This window comes from Symphalangus syndactylus, chromosome 13 (assembly GCF_028878055.3).
Source record: "Symphalangus syndactylus isolate Jambi chromosome 13, NHGRI_mSymSyn1-v2.1_pri, whole genome shotgun sequence".
Classification (NCBI taxonomy): Eukaryota; Metazoa; Chordata; class Mammalia; order Primates; family Hylobatidae; genus Symphalangus; species Symphalangus syndactylus.
Window position 1 is genome coordinate 27,405,355 of NC_072435.2, and position 19,579 is coordinate 27,424,933.

Here is a 19,579-nt window from a genome sequence, read left to right on the forward strand (position 1 = left end):
AGACCTGCCAGGGCTTCCTGTTCTGTGGTCCCAGCCTATGTCCCGTCCTGTCCAGAGTTATCTGGGGGCGCACGGGCCCAGGACAGAGTTGGGGGAGGGTCTCACTTGGGAGGCTTCCAGTCTGGCAGGTGAGAGAAACAGAGATAAGGGGGAGAGAGAGAGACAGAGACGGGACCAGAGAGGCAGAGGAACAGAGAGCCAGAGAGAAAGCGAGACAGACACAAGGGGTGGGGTGTGGGGGCAAGAAGTAAGGAAGGAGAAAGAAAGAATGTTAGAGACCCAGGAGAGACAGAGAGACACAGAGACATTCCTGCCTCGTCGCGGTCATCTGCAGGCACCGCCCCCCACCCGTGCCGGCTCCGCGGTCTACACCCACCCACTCCTTGGGTGATCTCACCCGGCCTCGTGGCTGTAAACACCACCTCTCCCCTGATGAGTCCCCACTGTTTCTCGGCAGTCCTGACCTCGGCCTGCCCCTCCGTGCACCCTCCGCGGTCTACCGCACCCTCCCATCCCACACCCCGCTTCCCGCACCAATGCGTCTCCACAAGATCCGCAGAGCGCAAGCCAACGGACCAAGCCTCCACGTCATCCTTGGCCCCTCTGCTCCTGGCACCCCACTTTCCATCCATCGGGCAGTAACTTGGCTCCACATGCAGAGGGGACCCCCTGTCCATTCACCTCTCGCCTCCCTTGACCCGGTCACCTCCCACCTGGGCTGTTGCCACCGCCCACCGCCCCGCCCCCACCATCACTCTCCACACTGGAAGTTTTTAAAAAGTAAATAAGATTATGTCACTCCATCCTCGTGCTTAAAATCCATTGCACTTAAGTAAAACCCAAGCTCCTTAATCCTGGTACGTAAACTCCTGCAGGCCTGCCCGGTTCCGGGTCTGCCCTCCTGCCCGCCCTGCCCTCCTCTGGCTGGATCCAAGTTCTCCCCTGCACCCTGCAACCTCCCCTGCTGCGGGGACCCTCCTCCTCCTCTTCCCTGGGCTCTCAGCTTAAATATTCCCCTTCTCTGAGTCTCCCCAACCACCACCTTATATGCTGGTCCCTCCAGTTTTCCTTTATGGTCTGTGCCCCCCGGTAGGACGCGATCCCCAGTGACGAGGACTTTGCTAGTTCCTCCTGTGGCCCCAGCACCTGCCGCAGAGCTCGGAGTGTGGTAGGCGCTCAGCTGCTTTTCACTGAGAGAAGACTTTTTAGTTCTCCCGCTCACCAGGAGCCTATGATGTGCCTGGCACCGTGTGCCTTTCCCTAAATTACCTCTTTGAATCCACTTGGGAAATGGGGCATAATGGTCACTCCAATTTTACAGTTGGAAAAACAGGCTCACAGTGGTGCAGTCACTTGCCCAAGGTTCCAAAAATAGTGCATGATGTAGGCTGGATTAGAACCCGGGGAAATTTGCTGGAGAAGCACAGAAAGAGAAGGATGAAGGGGGGGGGGGGGGAGAGAGAGAGAGATTTAATTTAAAAAGAGAAAGAACAGGAGAGAGAACAGGAGAGAATGAGAGGAAATGAAAGAAAATATGAGAGAAAGAATGAGAGAAAGAAAGAAGAGAAAGAAAATGAGAGATACAGGCACAAGAGAGGTATCTCATGAGAGAGAATAAGAACATGAAAAGAGATAGAATGAGACAGAGAGAAAGAAAAGGGAGAATGGAGTCTAGGATCTGGGCAGGGGTCTCCCCCCTGGGTCCCTGGACCCTGCTGCCGGCCCCATCTGGGCCCCCAACCACTGCCTGGTCAGAGTTGAGGCAGCCTGAGAGAGTTGAGCTGGAAGCTTGCAGCACCTGACCCCTGGAACGCATCCCCTGGGGGCAGGCCAGCCCAGGCTGAGGACGCTTATAAGCCCCAAGGAGGCCCCTGCGGGAGGCAGCAGGCTGGAGCTCAGCCCAGCAGCGGAATCCAGGAGCCCAGAGGTGGCCGGGTAAGAGGCCTGGTAGTCCCCCACTAAAAGCCTGCAGTCTTCATGATCCGACTCTCCCTACAGCTCCATGTCGCTGGATTCTCAGCCTCTGTGCCTTCTATCTCCACATCTCTCTAGACAGATATCTCACTGTCTCTAGTTAGGAGTCTCTCTCTCTCTCTGTCTCCGTCTCCCTTAGCCTCTCTGTCTCTCTGTATCTATATCTCCATGTCTAACTCTCAGACTGTCTCTGAGGGTATCTCTCAAACACTCTGTCTCTCTGGCTCTGATTCTCTGTGTGTCTTCCCTCCGTGCTTGTTCATGGGTGGCTAGACACCATCTCTCCCCACTCATAGATGGCTGGATGCTTTCTCTAAACTTTCCTTTCTACCTAGTTTTCTCTCTTTTCCCATCTCTCTCTCTCTCTTTCTCTCTCAGTCTCTAAATCTGTCTCTCTAGGTTCTGGGTCCATGGATGGGAGTGGGGGTAGATGGTCTAGACTCTTTTCTACCTAATAACACCCCAGAGGGAAGAAAGGGACAAAGAGAGGGATGGAGAGACTTGGACTGAAGATCCCCAGACACAGCTAAGTCTCAGTCCTCATCCCCAGGTGCTGACGTGATGGCCACAGCAGGAAACCCCTGGGGCTGGTTCCTGGGGTACCTCATCCTTGGTGTCACAGGTATCTGAGTATGCGTGTGTGTGTCTGTCTGTGCTTGGGGGCACAGTGTTTGTTGATGTTCAGGCATGACTCAGTGTCCTCTTGCTTGTGACTGCAAAGCTGCCTGTGAGACGGTACCATGTTATCTGTCCCCCATGGCTGTCCCCCTGCAACTCCTCGTATCCCGGTAATTTGTGTGTAGCAGTGTGCCTGGGTGTGTGGTTGTACCTGTGAGACTCTGACAATTTGTGCCTCTGAATATCTGGTGGAGTGACAACAGTGTAATGATGATGTGGGGACAGGGGAAGCCGAGGGTGCAGGAGATTGTGCTTCCTGGGGAGTGATCCATTGCTGGGAATCTGTGCCTGCTTCCTGGGTCAGTCCTGAGATCCCCCTCTCCCATCCCCAAGGAACTCACCTCACAGGACTATAAAATGGTGTTTTGGTGTGAACGGGCTTGTGGCTGGGTGTGACTGTGGGCAAGGATGGGAGAAGATAGGAGTGACTTGGCACAGGACCGACTCTTTGAGCATCAGTCCGTGCAGACAAGTGACCCGAACCATGCGCCCAGCAACAACTCCACCCCCTGAGCTTTAATTCACCCCAGAGGACCCGATCCTACCGCTATGAGCTTAGACTCCTCTGTTGAACCCCTCCTGACCGTGGCTTTGCACTGCGATGGCACCAGTCTCACCTCCAGAGCCCTGACTCCGCCCCAGGAGCCCTGGTCCCACCTTCTGAGACTGCCCCTAGCCATAACCCAGCTCTTGAAGCCTTGATGGAGCCCCTGCGCTGTAACCCCAACCCTAGGAGCACTGATCCCGCCTTCTCAGCCCACCCCCATGCCCTGACTCTCCTCCCAGGAGCCCCGACTACCCTGAATCCCTGACCAGGCTCCTGCACCGTGATCACCACCCCGGGACCCCTAGGCCTGTATCCTGGACCAGCCCCTGAAGCTCTGATCATGCCCCCTGCACCATAACCCCACCCCCAGGAGCCCTGGGTCCGCCCCCTGGGCCAGCCCCCAGCCCTGACTCGGCACCCAAGAGTGCTGCCTGCTCCTGAAGCCCTGACCACGCCCCTTCTCGGTAACCCCTCCCGCAAGAGCCCTGGGCCCGCCTCCTGAGCCCGTTCCCAGCCCTGACTCCGCCCCGAGGAGCCCTGACTGCTCCTGAACCTCTGACCACGCCCCTGCTCGGTAAGCCCACCCCCAGGAACCCTGGGCCTGCCTCCTGGTCCGGATCCCAGCCCTGACTCCGCCCTCAGGATCGCTAGTCTCTGGTAGCGGCAGCCAAATCATAAACGGTGAGGACTGCAGCCCGCACTCGCAGCCCTGGCAGGTGGCACTGGTCATGGAAGACGAATTGTTCTGCTCGGGCGTCCTGGTGCATCCGCAGTGGGTGCTGTCAGCCGCACACTGTTTCCAGAAGTGAGTGCAGAGGTAGGGGAGTGGGCAGGGCCTGGGTCCGGGGGCGGGGCCTGGATGTTACCGTGGCTGAAGGCAGGGACCTAATATCAGGCTCATCCTGGGGTGCTCAGGGGGAAACAGCGGTGAAGGCTCTGGGAGGAGGACGGAATGAGCCTGGATCCGGGGAGCCCAGAGGGAAGGGCTGGGAGGGGAGAACCTTGCTTCGGAAAGAGTGAGAGCCCTGAGTTGAAAACTCAGGCCAGTGCTGAGTCTCTAGTGAACTAAGGCAAGTTCCTGTCCCTGAATTTTTGTGAATGAGGATTTGAAACCATGGTTAAGTAGCTCTTAGGGTGTTTAGCGAAGAAGGCGGGGTTGGGGTTAGGAGAAGGAGATGGGGATGGGAATGGGGTTGAAGATGAGAATGCAGATAAGGATGTAGTTGCCACAAAACCGACCTGCCCTCCGTGACCCTCAGCTCCTACACCATCGGGCTGGGCCTGCACAGTCTTGAGGCCGACCAAGAGCCAGGGAGCCGGATGGTGGAGGCCAGCCACTCCGTACAGCACCCAGAGTACAACAGACCCTTGCTCGCCAACGACCTCATGCTCATCAAGTTGGACGAATCCGTGTCCGAGTCTGACACCATCCGGAACATCAGCATTGCTTCGCAGTGCCCTACCGCGGGGAACTCTTGCCTGGTTTCTGGCTGGGGTCTGCTGGCAAACGGTGAGCTCACGGGTGTGTGTCTGCCCTCTTCAAGGGGGTCCTCTGCTCAGTCGCGGGGGCTGACCCAGAGCTCTGCGTCCCAGGCAGAATGCCCACCGTGCTGCAGTGCGTGAACGTGTCGGTGGTGTCTGAGGAGGTCTGCAGTGAGCTCTATGACCCGCTGTACCACCCCAGCATGTTCTGCGCCGGCGGAGGGCAAGACCAGAAGGACTCCTGCAACGTGAGAAACGGGAAGGGGAGGGCAGGCGACTCAGGGAAGGGTGGAGAAGGGGGAGACAGAGACACACAAGGCCGCATGGCGAGATGCAGAGATGGCGAGACACACAGGGAGACAGTGACAACTAGAGAGAGAAATTGAGAGACACAGAGAAATAAACATAGGAATGAAGAGAAGCAAAGGAAGAGAGAAACAGAAATAGAGACGTGGGGAGGCAGAAACACACCCACAGAGAAATGTGCTTGACCTTCCAAGGGCACGGGGCCTGGGGGCGGTGACCTCCACCCAACAGAAAATCCTCATATGATTTTTGACTCCTCAAAAACTAGAAATAGGCTACGGTTGATGGAGAGCCTTACCAATAACATAAATAGTCGATTTATGCATATGTTTTATGCATTCATGATATACCTTTGTTGGAATTTTTTGATATTTCTATGCTACAAAGAAGGAGAGACAGACAAACAGAAACAGACAGACAATAAGCCCAAGAGAAGCAGCCAGCATTCAGGACATAGGACATCGGGAAGCAGGATTAGATGAGGTCAGGGATATGGAATGGGACTTCCAACAGACATGCTGCTGGGCTATGTTGTTATTGATGATGGTTCTGTCTTTGTTTCTCAGTCTCATTTAGTTCCTTTCTGATCCCACATCCATTTCCACCTCTCTGTGTTTCGGATTCTGACTCTCCCTCTCTTCACGACAGGGTGACTCTGGGGGGCCACTGATCTGCAACGGGTACTTGCAGGGCCTTGTGTCTTTCGGAAAAGCCCCGTGTGGCCAAGTTGGCGTGCCAGGTGTCTACACCAACCTCTGCAAATTCACTGAGTGGATAGAGAAAACTGTCCAGGCCAGTTAACTATGGGGACTGGGAACCCATGAAATTGACCCCCAAATACATCCTGCGGAAGGAATTCAGGAATCTCTGTGCCCAGCCCCTCCTCCGTCAGGCTCAGAAGTCCAGGCCCCCAGCCCCTCCTCCCTCAGACCCAGGGTCCAGGCCCCCAGCCCCTCCTCCCTCAGACCCAGGAATCCAGGCCCCCAACCCCTCCTCCCTCAGACCCAGGAATCCAGGCCCCCAGCCCCTCCTTCCTCAGACCCAGGGTCCAGGCCCCCAGCCCTTCCTCCCTCAGACCCAGGAGTCCAGGCCCCCAGCCCCTCCTCCCTCAGACCCAGGAGTCCAGGCCCCCAGCCCCTCCTCCCTCAGACCCAGGAGTCCAGGCCCCCAGCCCCTCCTTCCTCAGACCCAGGGTCCAGGCCCCCAGCCCTTCCTCCCTCAGACCCAGGAGTCCAGGCCCCCAGCCCCTCCTCCCTCAGACCCAGGAGTCCAGGCCCCCAGCCCCTCCTCCCTCAGACCCAGGAGTCCAGGTCGCCATCGCCTCCTCCCTCAGACCCAGTGGTCCAATGCCACCTAGACTCTCCCTGTGCACAGCGCCCCCTTGTAGCACGTTGACCCAACCTTACCAGTGTTAAAGTTGGTTTTTCATTTTTTGTCCCTTTCCCCCAGATCCAGAAATAAAGTCTAAGAGAAGCGCAGTTTCTGTTTGTAGTGTCCTCCTTGCTTCCCCTTCCATTCAAGAGATTCCAGCAAATGGCTTTCCCTTCATGGGTCTCAGTTTCCCTATCTGGGAAATGGGAGCTTTGACCCGGAGGGCCACAGGGTTTCAGAGGGAGGGGCCATTCCCTGGGTAGTTAAGAGAAACCAGTGCCATGGATGTTGTCCAGTTTCTGAAAAGTCAAGTCAGCAAACGGTAACTGTAGAGATTTTCTCGCTTAGTTTAACTATTCAGCTTTAGTTGATCTATATTCATTTTTGTCTTCTTAACTGCATTTCAAGAATTTTTAATTTGCATCTGTCTCAGGACTTGGCTGCTGCAGCTGGCGTCTGGCGGAGAGAATTGTGGAGAGGGCTACTATGAGTGACAGCTACAGAGACCAAGGAGTAGAAAGAGAGAAGTTTGAGGGGCAGAATGGGGCAACTGAGGGGCAAGGAGATGGGAGATTGAATAAGTGTATAGATAATTTGAACAATACGATTAACATACTCTATTTAATGGTCATATATGGAATGTTGCACCCAGTACCTGAAAAATATAGAATCATTTCAAAAGACATACAGCTACCAGAATGGCTAAAACTGAAAAGAATAACAGCATCAAGTCTCGGTTATATCTACAGCGGCTGTAATTCTCCTACATTGCTGGGGGTAGGGGGTAAAATGGTACAACCATTTTGGAAAACAGCTTGGCAGATTCTTAGAAAGACAGGCATACATCCACATGATGGCTAGCAATTCCACTCATAGGTGTTTATGTAACAGCCATAGAAAAGACTTCCCTAAGAATGTTTATAGTAGCTTTATGCATAATAATGAAATTGGAAATGAAGCAAATGTCTATCAGTAAGTGAGTGGATAAGCAAACTGTGATATATCCATACAATGGATTGCTACTCTGCACCAGAAAGAAATAAACTATTGATATAAGCAACAACATACATGCATCTCAAAATCATTATGCTGAGTGAAAGAAGCCAGACACAAAATATGATACACTATATGATCACATTTACATGAAATTCTAGAACAGGCAAAATTATTCAATGTTGCCTGGTTGCTGGGATGGGAGAGGGGAATAGGTATAGAAACAGATTGGGGTCAGGTGCGGTGGCTCACCTGTAATCCCAGCACTTTGGGAGGACAAGGTGGGCAGATCGCTTGAGGTCAGGAGTTCAAGACCAGCCTGGCCAACATGGTGAAACCCTGTCTCTACTAAAAATACAAAAATTAGCCAGGCATGGTCACAGGTGCCTGTAATCCCAGCTACTCAGGAGGCTGAGGCAGGAGAATCACTTGAACCCAGGAGGTGGAGGTTGCAGTGAGCCAAGATCGCGCCACTGCACTCCAGCCAGGGCGGCAGAGCAAGACTCTATCTCAAAAAAAAAAAAAAAAAAAAATTAGATGGGTGTGTTGGTGGGCACCTGTAATTCCAGCTACTCTGGAGGCTGAGGTAGGAGACTTGCTTGAACCCAGGAGGCAGAGGTTGCAGTGAGCCGAGATCACACCACTGCACAGCAGTCTGAGCGAAAGAGTGAGACTCCATCTCAAAAACAAAAGTAAAAAAAAAAACAGATTGGGGAGAAGCATAAAAGAACATTCTCAGGTGATGGGAATTTTCCATAACTTTATAGGAGTGAGGATTACATGAGTGTGTGCATTTGCCAAAACTCATTGAACTGTAATGCCACACTGTGCATACCTCAATAAAACCTTTACCTCAATTTAAAAACCACACATAGCATTTACAAAAGTGAACCTGTTACTGAGGTACGAAGCAAGTCTCAACAAATTTCCAAGTTGGAATATATAGAGTATGTTGTCTGACCACAATGTAATTAAGCTAGAAATCATGATAACCAGAAAATCCTCATGTGTTTTCAAAATGGTCTTAGGGAGTGCAAGTGCAGTTTTATTTATTTATTTATCTATTTTGAGGCGGAGTCTCACTCTGTCGCCCAGGCTGGAGTGCAGTGGCGCGATCTCGGCTCACTGCAGGCTCTGCCTCCCGGGTTCACGCCATTCTCCTGCCTCAGCCTCCCAAGTAGCTGGGACTACAGGCTCCTGCCACCTCGCCCGGCTAATTTTTTGTATTTTTAGTAGAGACGGGGTTTCACCATGTTAGCCAGGATAGTCTCGATCTCCTGACCTCGTGATCCACCTGCCTCTGCCTCCCAAAGTGCTGGGATTACAGGCGTGAGCCACCGCGCCCGGCCCGCAAGTGCAGGTTTCTTACAGGGATATGTTGTGTGGTGGTGAACTCTGGGCTTTTTACTGTACCCATCACCCAAGTAGTGTGCACTGTGCCCAACAGGTCATTTTTCCTCCTTCGCCTCACCCCCCTCTCATGCTTCCACCTTTTGGAGTCTCCAGTGTCTATTATTTCACTCTATGCCTGTCTGTACCCACTATTTAGCTCCCATTTATAAGACAGAACATGTGGTATTTGACTGGCTATTTCAGAATTATCTCATCTAGGACTGTGTGTTTCGATTTTAAAGGAACATCCCCCTAAAGAACGCACAGTTCAAACAAGAAATATAATGGAAATTAGAAAATATTTGGAATTAAATGCTAAGGAAAATACAAGATGTATACACATGTATTGTATGTGCCTACTGCAGTGCCCAGAGAGAAACATGTAGCCATAAACACATAATTATAAAAGAAAAAGAGCTGGCCGGGCGCAGTGGCTCACACCTGTAATCCCAGCCGTTTGGGAGGCCGAGGTGGGCAGATCATGAGATCAGGAGTTTGAGACCAGCTTGACCAACATGGTGAAACCCCATTTCTACTAAAAATACAAAAATTAGCTGGGCGTGGTGGTGCATGCCTGTAATCCCAGCTACTCTAGAGGCTGAGGCAGGAGAATCACATGAACCTGGGAGGCGGAGGTTGCAGTGAGCCAAGATCACACCATTGCACTCCAGCCTGGGCAACAGAGCAAGACTGTCTCAAAAAAATATATATATATATATTTTAGTTGACATGATTGTGAATGCAGAAAGCCCCAAATAATCAATAAATAATTATAGAAATAATCATATAATTTAGCAAGATTGTTGGAAGCAAATCAATAAAAAATCAACTGCATTTCTATGTAACTGCCATGAAATTTTAAAAAATCAAAAAATGTAAAATCCATGAAGACCCTAAAAATAAGGCTTCAAAGATATCCAATACCATAGAGAGATATTAAAGAAGACCAAAGGCCGGGTGCGGCCTCACGCCTGTTATCCCAGCTACTCGGGAGGCTGAGAAAGGAGAATCCCTTGAACCCGGGAGGCGACAGTTGTAGTGAGCTGAGATGGCACCACTGCACTCCAGCCTGGGCAACAGAGCAAGACTCCAGCTCGAAAGAAGAGAAGGGAAGGGGAGGGGAGGGGAGGGGAGGGGAGGGGAGGGGAGGGGAGGGGAGGGGAGGGGAGGGGAAGAGTGGGGAGGGGAGGGGAGAAAGAAGAGAAAGACCAAAATAAATGGAGAGATATGTTGTTCCATGTGCATGCAGGAGAAAATGTTGTGAAGAGGATAATTATCTCCAAATTTATTTTAAAATTCAATGTATTCCAAACCAAAATCTCAGCAGGATTTTTCTTGAGCCTGACAGACTGTTTCTAAAATTTATGAAAAAGAACAAAGAGCAAGGACAAAGGTCCGCCAGCACACTTCCAAAGAAAAGCAAGGCGGGTAGCCTTTTCTACCTGTAACTTATTATAAGAAGTGTGATATTAGCACAGGCATAGACAAACGTACCAATAGAATAGAACCCAGAGCCAGAAGCAGACCTATGCATTTATAGGCACTTTATATGAAACAGAAATGACACTGCAAAGCAGTGGAGAAAATGTCTTTTCAGTAAGTATTGCTGGGAAAATCGGGTATCCGTATGGAAAAAAATGGCATTGAACTCCTGCCTTACACCACACACGGAAATCATTTCCATGCAGATTAGACCTGATTAAGGCAAAACAATGTAACTTTTAGGACATAATTTAGGAGGATATTTCCATGACCTCAAGTAGAAACGGTAAAGATGCATATCTTTTTTTTTTTTTTTTGAGATGGAATTTTGCTCTTGTTGCCCAGGCTGGAGTGCAGTTGCACCGTCTCGGCTCACTGCAGCCTCTGCCTCCCCGGTTCAAGTGATTCTCGTGCCTCAGCCTCCTGAGTAGCTGGGATTACAGGCATCTGCCACCACGCCCGGCTAATTTTTTGTATTTTTAATAGAGACAGGGTTTCACCATGTTGGCCAGACTGGCCTTGAACTCCTGATCTCAGGTGATTTGCTCGCCTCGGCCTCCCAAAGTGCTAGGATTATAGGCATGAGCCACCGCACCTGGCCAAGATGTGCATATCTAATGCCCAGAAATTTCACTCCCAAGTATATGCACTAAAGAAACTTATGCATATCTGCAATATATATAATATATATATATATAATGATTTAGACTCTATATATGTGCGCCTATATATATGTTCATGGAAATTTTTTTTTATAACAGCATGTAACTGGAAACAATTAATCCAACAGGTAAAACTAGTAAATTGGATAAGTAATTTGTGGCATAGTCATACAATGAATATTCAGTCACAAAAAGGAATGAAATACTAAACATGGATGAACTTTGAAAACATGATGCTAAGTGAAATAATTCAGCCACAAAAGGCTGAATTATTCCATTCAATCTTTTGTGGCTGAATTATGCTTCCATGTATATGAAATATAGAATAGGCAAATCCATAGAGACAGAAAGCAGATTAGTAATTGCCAGGAGCTGGGGGCTGGGGGGAGTGGGCAGTGATTGCTAATGTGTACAAGGCTTCCTTTTGGGGTAATAAAAATGTTCTGGATTAATACTGGTAGTGGTTGTACATCGTGAATGTACTAAATGACACTAATTGTAAATTTTATATTTTGTGTACTTTACCACAATAAAAAAGAATGAGGATATAAATTTTCATAACACTATTAACCTATTTGTACAATTTCTACATATAGAAATCTAAACCTAGCCCATTTTGGGACGTCGAGGTGGGCAGATCACCTGAGGTCAGGAGTTCGAGACCAGTCTGGCCAACACGGCAAAATCCTCTCTCTATTAAAAAAAAAAAAAAATTAGCCAGGCCTGGTGGCATGTGCCTGTAATCCCAGCTACTAGAGAGGCTGAGGCAGGAGAATACTTGAACCCAGGAAGTGGAGGTTGCAGTGAGCCAAGATGGCGCCACTGCACTCCAGCCTGGGCAACAGAGTAAGACTTCGTCTCAAAAAAAAAAAAAAAAAAAAAAATTCACGGGCACCAGGTATTGCAGCACTTTGGAGGCTGAGGCAAGAGGATTGCTTGAAGCCAGGAGTTTGAGACCAGCCTGGGCAATATAGCAAGGCTTCATCTGTACAATTTTTTTTTTTTAATTAGCTGGGTGTGGTGGTGTGCACCTATAGCCTCAGCTACTCAGCTACCACAGTCTCAGCTACCATTCAACGAAGACTGCTGTCTCACACCACCAGCACCCTTGAATCCTCTCCTGGGTGAAGCCAAGAACCCTCCTGGGCTAAACCCCAATTTCAGGGCTAAACTGTCCTGCAATGAAGTGACAGTCTCTTGTGATCTACATACAAAAATCTTAACTCCAAAATGAAGACCTCAGTCACCAAATTCAGATTCTAGACTTTGAGCTTCATCTTCCTGGAGACCAGACTGGTGGTCCAAGCTCTAGATATCAGACCAGTCTTTGGACTCTAGAACCAAGACTTCCATTTCTGGATTCCATTTTCCAGGTTCCAGTTTAATCAGAAGTAAACAAATTATGCCTGCAGGCCAAATCCAGCTGCTGTGTGTTTTTGTAAATAACATTTTGTTGGAACATACATTAATTCCTTCATGTGTTGTCTATGACTGCTCTTATGCTGGGACAGCAGAAATGAGCAATTACAGCACAGACTGTCTGGCCCACAAAGCCTAACATAATTACTTCCTGGACTTTTACAGAAATAGTTTGCTGATGTCTCATCTAGATTCCAGATGCTTCACTCCAAACCCCAAAATCCCAGAATTCAGATTCCAAGCTCTAGATTCCACAGCACAAACTGGAGATTTTGAAGGTTCACTCCAGACTTCAGACCCAGGCTCCAAACTCCATTCCTCTGCTCTAGATTCCCAACCCCAGACCCCTGACAAGACCTCAACCACCCTCCAGAGACTCAGAGATCTCTCCAGTGAGAGATCTACTGAAAGAGACAGGAAAGAGTGATGGAGAGAGTGTCAGCCACAGAGAGACAGATATAAACAAAGAGAGAGAATGTGTGTGTGTTAGTTGTCTGTCTCAAAGACAGACAGAAACAGCCAGACAGGCAGTACCCTGACCGAGAAGTTCAACTGAGAAATATAGTGATAGAAAGAGTTTGTGGCCATCCATTCATTCTCATTTATTCAGTAAGTACTTATCAGGTACCTACTATGTACTAGGCACTGTTTTAGGGGCTTTGGATAGACCAGTGAACAAAACTGGCAAAGATTCTTGTCCTTGTTGTAGCTGAGAGATACAAACAATAGAAAATAAATCCAGTAAAATAAATAATGAATTAGATATATATTTATATGTGTCAGTATAATATTTTAAATTCATACAAATCATACACAATAAGTTAAATAATAAGGAAGATTGAGGAGAGGGAAGTTTGCAGTGTTCAAGCAGTGACAGATGTTCCATAAACTGGTGAGTGGACAAATAAACTGTGGTGCATCCATACAATGGAATCCTATTCAGCAGTAAAAATGGACTAAACCGCCAATGGCTGTGTGACCTTCAGCAAGTTACTGAACCTCTCTGTTTCTTAACTCTGTGAAATGGGGCTAATAATCCAATCTTCCAGGTAAGGTTCCTATGAAAGTGAATTACTGCATGTCAAGTGCTTAGAACAACGCCTGGGCACAGAGGCTGTACGCTGTGTCTGCTGTCAACACCTGTATTTCCGTCTCCGTACCTTTCGGACTCACTTACCCTGAGAACTCTTTGTGCCTGTGTTTCCATCTTCCCCATCCTAGCTTTCTGACTGTCTCCCCCAGCCTCCATCTTGGTGTCTCTGTATCAGTGTCTCTGTGTCTCTATACCTATCTAACTTTCTCTGTCTCTGTCACTGACTTTCTTTGCCTTTCTCGCACTCTGAGTTCCCATCTCTCCAGCTCCCCATCACTCCCTCTCATTCCAGATGTTGCTAACACTGACTTCTCCCAGAGACCACAGGACAGTGGGACATTTTTGGTTGCTATGACTTGGCAAGGAGGGTGCTACTGGCATCTAGTGGGCAGAGGGCAGGGATGCTGCGTAATATCCTACAGCACACAGGGCAGTGCCCACAACAAAGAATGATTCAATCCGAAGTGTCAGTAGCGGCCAGGTTGAGAAACTCTGCCCTAGGTTATGGTTTCAGGGTCTCACCGCCTTAGGTGGAGAGGATCCCTTATGGCTGCTGCTGCCCAGAGATTCCGTGGGAGGGTGGGGAAGGGAGACGGCTAAAGAATCCCAGAATCCCCTCCCCACCAGGTGCCAACCCGATGATCACAGCAGAAACGCCTGCACCAGGCTCCTGGGATACGTCGTGCGCAATGTCACAGGTGTGTGTTGTGTGTGTGTGTGGTGGGAGAGGCGTGTAAGTGTGTGTGTCTTAGTCTGCCCTGGCTCCCATAACAACGTATCACAGACAGGTGGCTTCCACAATGGAAATTTATTTCTCACCATTCTGGAGGCTGGGAAGTCCAAGTCTGAGGTTTAGCAGGTATCAATTCTCTCTCCCTCTTTTCCTCTTCACATTAGGGCACTTAATTTCACCATGAAGGCCCCGCCCTCACAGCCTCAGCTAACCCTCCTCACCTCCCAAGGGTCCCAGCTCCAAATGCCACTATCTTGGGGCTTAGCACTTTAACATAAAAGTCTGGAGAGGGAGGGACACAATTTGGTCCATGGCTCTGCGTGTGTGATGTGTATGTCCCAAAGTGTCACCGTCTTCAAGCAGACAGGGTTGCTTCTAAGTTTGCATGCCCGTATGACGTGTGTATGGGGGTGCTTGTGTGGCTGTACTTGTGTGATTTTTGTGTATTAGGGTGAACAGGCATTTCCATTCATCCAAGGCTGTTTCTGGATTATGATATCACTATAATTTACCATGTGACGGAATCTTTGTGGTTGTACCTATCTGGTTCAGTGTCATGTGCTGTGTGTGTCATGGTGTGACCACATTGTATGAGTCACCCTGCAGCTTTGCAAGAGTGTGTGTAGCTGAGTGTGATGTCACATGGGAGGTTGTGCCCTGTGCCTGTCACCTGGTCCTGTGTCCCTGAGCCTGACTCCAGTGTAGCTGCATGTTTAGTCTTGCCCTGCCCACTGGGGCCTTGAGAGGCCCTATGGGACAGTGGTTAAGGAAATAGGCTGTGGAGCTGCCCTGCCTGGGTTCAAAGCCCTGCCCTGTCATTTATTAGCTGGGAGACCCTGTAATCCCAGCACTTTGGGAGGCCAAGGTGGGTAGATCGTGAGGTCAGGAGAGCAAGACGATCCTGGCTAACACAGTGAAACTCTGTCTCTACTAAAAATACAAAAAATTAGCTGGGCATGGTGGCACACACCTGTAGTCCCAGCTACTCAGGAGGCTGAGGCAGGAGAATCGCTTGAACCCAGGAGGGAAGTGCAGTGAGCCAGGATTGCACCACTGCACTCCAGCCTGGGTGACAGAGCGAGACTCCATTTCAAAAAAAAAAAAAAAAAAAAAAACAAGAAAAGAAAGAAAAGAAATTGTGTGTCTGAGGATGGTGTAGGAGGAGGTGTCGGAGGGACAGACCAGGGGCCTGGGGTTTAGAACTGACATGTCCTGGCTGGGCACGGTGGCTCAAGCCTATAATCCTAGCACTTTGGGAGGCTGAGGTGGGTGGATCACGAGGTCAGGAGATCGAGACCATCCTGGCTAACATGGTGAAACCCCGTCTCTACTAAAGATACAAAAAAAAAAATTAGCTGGGCGTGGTGGCGGGCGCCTGTAGTCCCAGCTATTCGGGAGGCTGAGGCAGGAGAATGGTGTGAACCCGGGAGGCAGAGCTTGCAGTGAGCCGAGATCGTGCCACTGCACTCCAGGCTGGGTGACAGAGTGAGACTCCATCTCAAAATAAAATAAAATAAAATAAAGTAATGTGTCCCTTAATGCAGATTTGTTTAGTGCTCGGTACAGTAAATATAGTATGTTCCTCCAAAGCAGGTCTGTTTGTGATCAGGATAACAAAGAATGTGTCTCCCTCTCGGACAAATATTAATAGTCCCCTCATAAGATTCAGGATTTCTAAGCTCAGGTTTCTCAGCTGTAGGTCAAAGCACCACGTGCACAGGATCCTCCTAAACTTCTCTGATCATTCCTGTGGGACTTAGGGTCAAGGTGAACTGATGTGAACACAAAGCTCCTGCTGCCTTCTGTGCTGTGAGTAATAAAGTCCTTTGCCTTTGATCCAGAATCCAGTGTGTTCTGCCAGTATCCATAAAACTGTGGCAGCCTAACTTATTTGTTTGCCAGATGGCAAAATATCAGCCCCTTCAGAATTTTTGACAAACAATTGGGGCACTAAGGCTGCACCTGTCCAGCTGGAGATGGAAGGGTGGGAGGTAGGAGGGGCCTCAACTGGGCACAGCCGCATGACAGAAGAGGGACCAAGGCTAGGTTGAACTTTTCTGAGGGCAGTGTAAGCCAAGCTGAAGCTGAATCTTCTTGGCCCTTGGAGTTAGGAGGGGGCCCCAGCTGGGCACAGCCAAATGACAGAAGAGGGAACAAGGCTGAGTTGAACTTTTCTGGGGGCAGTGTAAGCCAAGCTGAAGCTGAACCTTCTTGGCTCTACCTGGATCCTTCCAGACACAAATTCATCCCACCTTTGGCATAATAAATTTCCTTTCGCCATTTGTCTCTCCTCCTCCCCAACATGCTCTTCCTCTTGGGGTCTCCCTCTTGGGAGAGTTCACTGCTTCCTCAGGCACCAGGATAGATGCCAAGTGCCCCACATCCTGCCAGACACTGGCCACATTCTATCTGCCCCCTGGATCTTCATTTTTAAGCCTCAGGCCACATCCTCTAACTAGACCCTTTCCCCAGCCTCCTGACCATAATCAGTCTTCCCGTATGTCTTCATTCCAACTTTTGGGATCCCTACCCTTTCAATTATGCCTTCACTTTAATGGCAGACAGCATGTATGCTGAGGATTTAATTAGCACTGTAATTTAGCCACTCACACAATAAGATTCTAGGTTTAATTTTCAGAAATCTCAGCTCTGTGGCTACAGGAGATAAAGGTTTCTTTCAACATAGTCATAGACATAGCAACTTTAGATTATTTCTTCAGTCTGAGATCTGGAAATTTAAAGTCCTGTGCTCATTCTTTTCTTTTTCCACTTTTGCCAACACAACTAGAAGCAATCATCCCATTTCATTATGCTTGTTACTTTAAAAAATATTCTGAAGTATCATATACATGATCACCCTGGCCATTGCTCCTTTATTTGATTAGGAATATCCAGTGGTGATATTTTGCATATCTCTATTGCCACATCACACCATGGACTTTTATTTCTCTTTGTATTACTGAAAATAGAGTTATTGGTGCCTTTAAATCTATTCGCTTTACAGAACCAATTCCAAAAACTAGAAATGCCAGAACTAATTCAGAAAGCTCATCCTTAAGACTTCCTTCCTCTAGAAGAACTAGTAAAGTTTGTCTAAGACAGGATTTTTTTTAGAGAAACAGAAAAAAAATAAGATGCACACACACAAATATACGCATGCAAAGAGACAGATGGAGATGGAGACAGAAAGACGAGGACAAGAAGATGGAATCTGAGCTAATGGCAGAGACATGGAACCAGCAGAGAAGAGACCCACTGTCTTCAAAGAGTGCTGACCAAGAAGGGGAGAAGCCTCAGGGACTGGATCAGGTATCTGTCCCTAGGTTCCCATTCCTGACTCCTCTCCTGCCACCCTTATCTGGGTATAGCATCAGATTAGGTAGTTTGGCTGAAAAAACTGCTAACTTGGGAAAATGTCCCCTGTCCATAGGGGCAGGACATCCCAGACTCAAGAAGCTCATAAACCCACAAGCGCTCTATCCTTTACCTCCCCACCACAGCCTCCTAGACAATAACCCAAGTCACCCCACATACTTTGCTCCCAACCCAATGCCTGCTCCAGACAATGTCTCATGTCTCCTACCCTAATCCCTGGGGTTTGCCCTGCTCTCAGAGCAAAGTCTCCCCACCAGGAACAGCCAAACAGCCACCAACCCATGACCCCAAGGAATGGTCCAGAATCTCAGGCCCTTCTGTGTCCCTGGATCCCCAGCCCCAGTCCTCTGCCTCCATGTCCCTTCAAACCCACAGCCCAGCTCCCTCTCTTAGCCCAGTCCCTGGCCTCTCCTGCCAAGCCTGCCCTCCCTGACCCAGCACTCCCTCTGCAGATGCTGTGATTGCCATCCAGTCCCAGAATGTGGGAGGCCGGGGGTGTGAGAAGCATTCCCAACCCTAGCAGGGTTGTACCATTTCAGCAACTTCCAATGCAGGGACGTCCTGGTGCACCCTCACTGGGTGCTCACTACTGCTCACTGCATCACTGGGTGAGTGGGGACCTGGGGTCTGGGGAGGGGTGCCTGTGCCCCACAGGAATAACAGTTGGGCATTTCCCCTCAGATGAGGCTGGGGACAGAGGGAGACAGGGAAGGTTCTGGTTTAGGTTGCATGAACAGGCAGTGGGGACCATCTTCCTCGGGGCTGCCTCGGTCTCTCGCCATATCTCTGTCCATCTGGTCTCTCTGTGTCTCTTGGTATATGGCTCTGCTGTATCTCTGTGTGGCTCTGTTTTGGTCTTGATCTCCCGCTGTCTCCTCTGTTGCCTTGTCTCTGTGTCTCCTTGTCTCTGTGTCTCCCTGTCTCTGTTTTTCTCTGCATCTCCCTTGGCCGTATCTGTCACTGTGTGTCTCAGTCCCCATCTCTCTGCCTCTCTCTCTCTCTCTCTGTGTGTGTGTGTGTGTCTTTTGAGTCTCTGTCTCACCCCTCCCCACACCTCCCCATGGCCATCCTGAGCATCTGTGGGAGGAAATAGAGGATCCCTGAGAACAGAGACTTTTTCCTATATGGCCACCCTTCCCAGTGCCCTACAGTACCTACATATGTGAAAACCATTCACATATGCTTTCCCCACAATTTCTCCAGAAGTCTCTGGCTTTTTGGGGGTTATTTTTCTTTGCTTTTTTGTTTTGTTTTGTTTTGTTTTTGAGATGGAGTCTTGCTCTGTCACCCAGGCTGGAGTGCAGTGGCGCGATCTTGGCTCACTACAACCTCTGCCTCCCAGGTTCAAGCGATCCTCCTGCCTCAGCCTCCCGAGTAGCTGGGACTACAGGTGCATGCCACCACACCCAGCTAATGTTTTGTATTTTTTTTTTTTTTTTTAGTACAGACCGGGTTTCACCATGTTAGCCAGGATGGTCTCGATCTCCTGACCTCGTGATCTGCCTGCCTCGGCCTCCCAAAATCGCGGGATTACAGGAGTGAGCCATTGTGCCCAGCCTCTCTTATTTTTAAAGCACTCTCTTCTCTTTAGGTTTTACAGCTGCAGCCTGTTTTTCCAGAACTTCTCCCTTCATCTCCTACCCCACATGCAATAGTTTCCCGAGAGACAGAGAGAGACAGACAGAAGGGAAATGAAGGACCAGAGGGCAAAATCCCCTCTGTGATTGGAGATGGAGACAGGTTCACTGGATACAGGCTTAGACAGATGGTTGCTTTGATATGTCCGAGACCTCAAAGAGACGTGTCCATTCAATTTGTATGGTAGAATTCTTGGCCTCAGAATCTGGAGATCTAAGCCAAACTCAGCATGCCAGGGAAGGACACATATGTGACCACACAAGGTCATGGACATACATACAGACACAAGATGGTTTCCAGGCTTGGATACATAGGTAGACAGTGTGCTTTAAGCAGAAATTCATATGCATGTACATGTGGCTTATGTAATACCAGCCCAAGTGATCACATGTGCATATAAATATGGACAGGCATGGGTGTAAGCACACACACAC

At 49.3% G+C, this 19,579-nt stretch overlaps 1 protein-coding gene across 1 annotated transcript; it reads left to right on the top strand.

The window, feature by feature from the left end:
• The first annotated feature begins 1,904 nt into the window (after positions 1-1,904).
• Positions 1,905-6,465, top strand: KLK4 (kallikrein related peptidase 4). Its single transcript, XM_055236758.2, has 6 exons — positions 1,905-1,935; positions 2,525-2,596; positions 3,842-4,004; positions 4,459-4,709; positions 4,793-4,929; positions 5,636-6,465. The coding sequence occupies exons 2-6, from the start codon at positions 2,536-2,538 to the stop codon at positions 5,786-5,788; spliced, it is 765 nt and encodes a 254-aa protein (XP_055092733.1). The 5' UTR covers positions 1,905-1,935; positions 2,525-2,535; the 3' UTR covers positions 5,789-6,465.
• Positions 6,466-19,579: the final 13,114 nt, after the last annotated feature.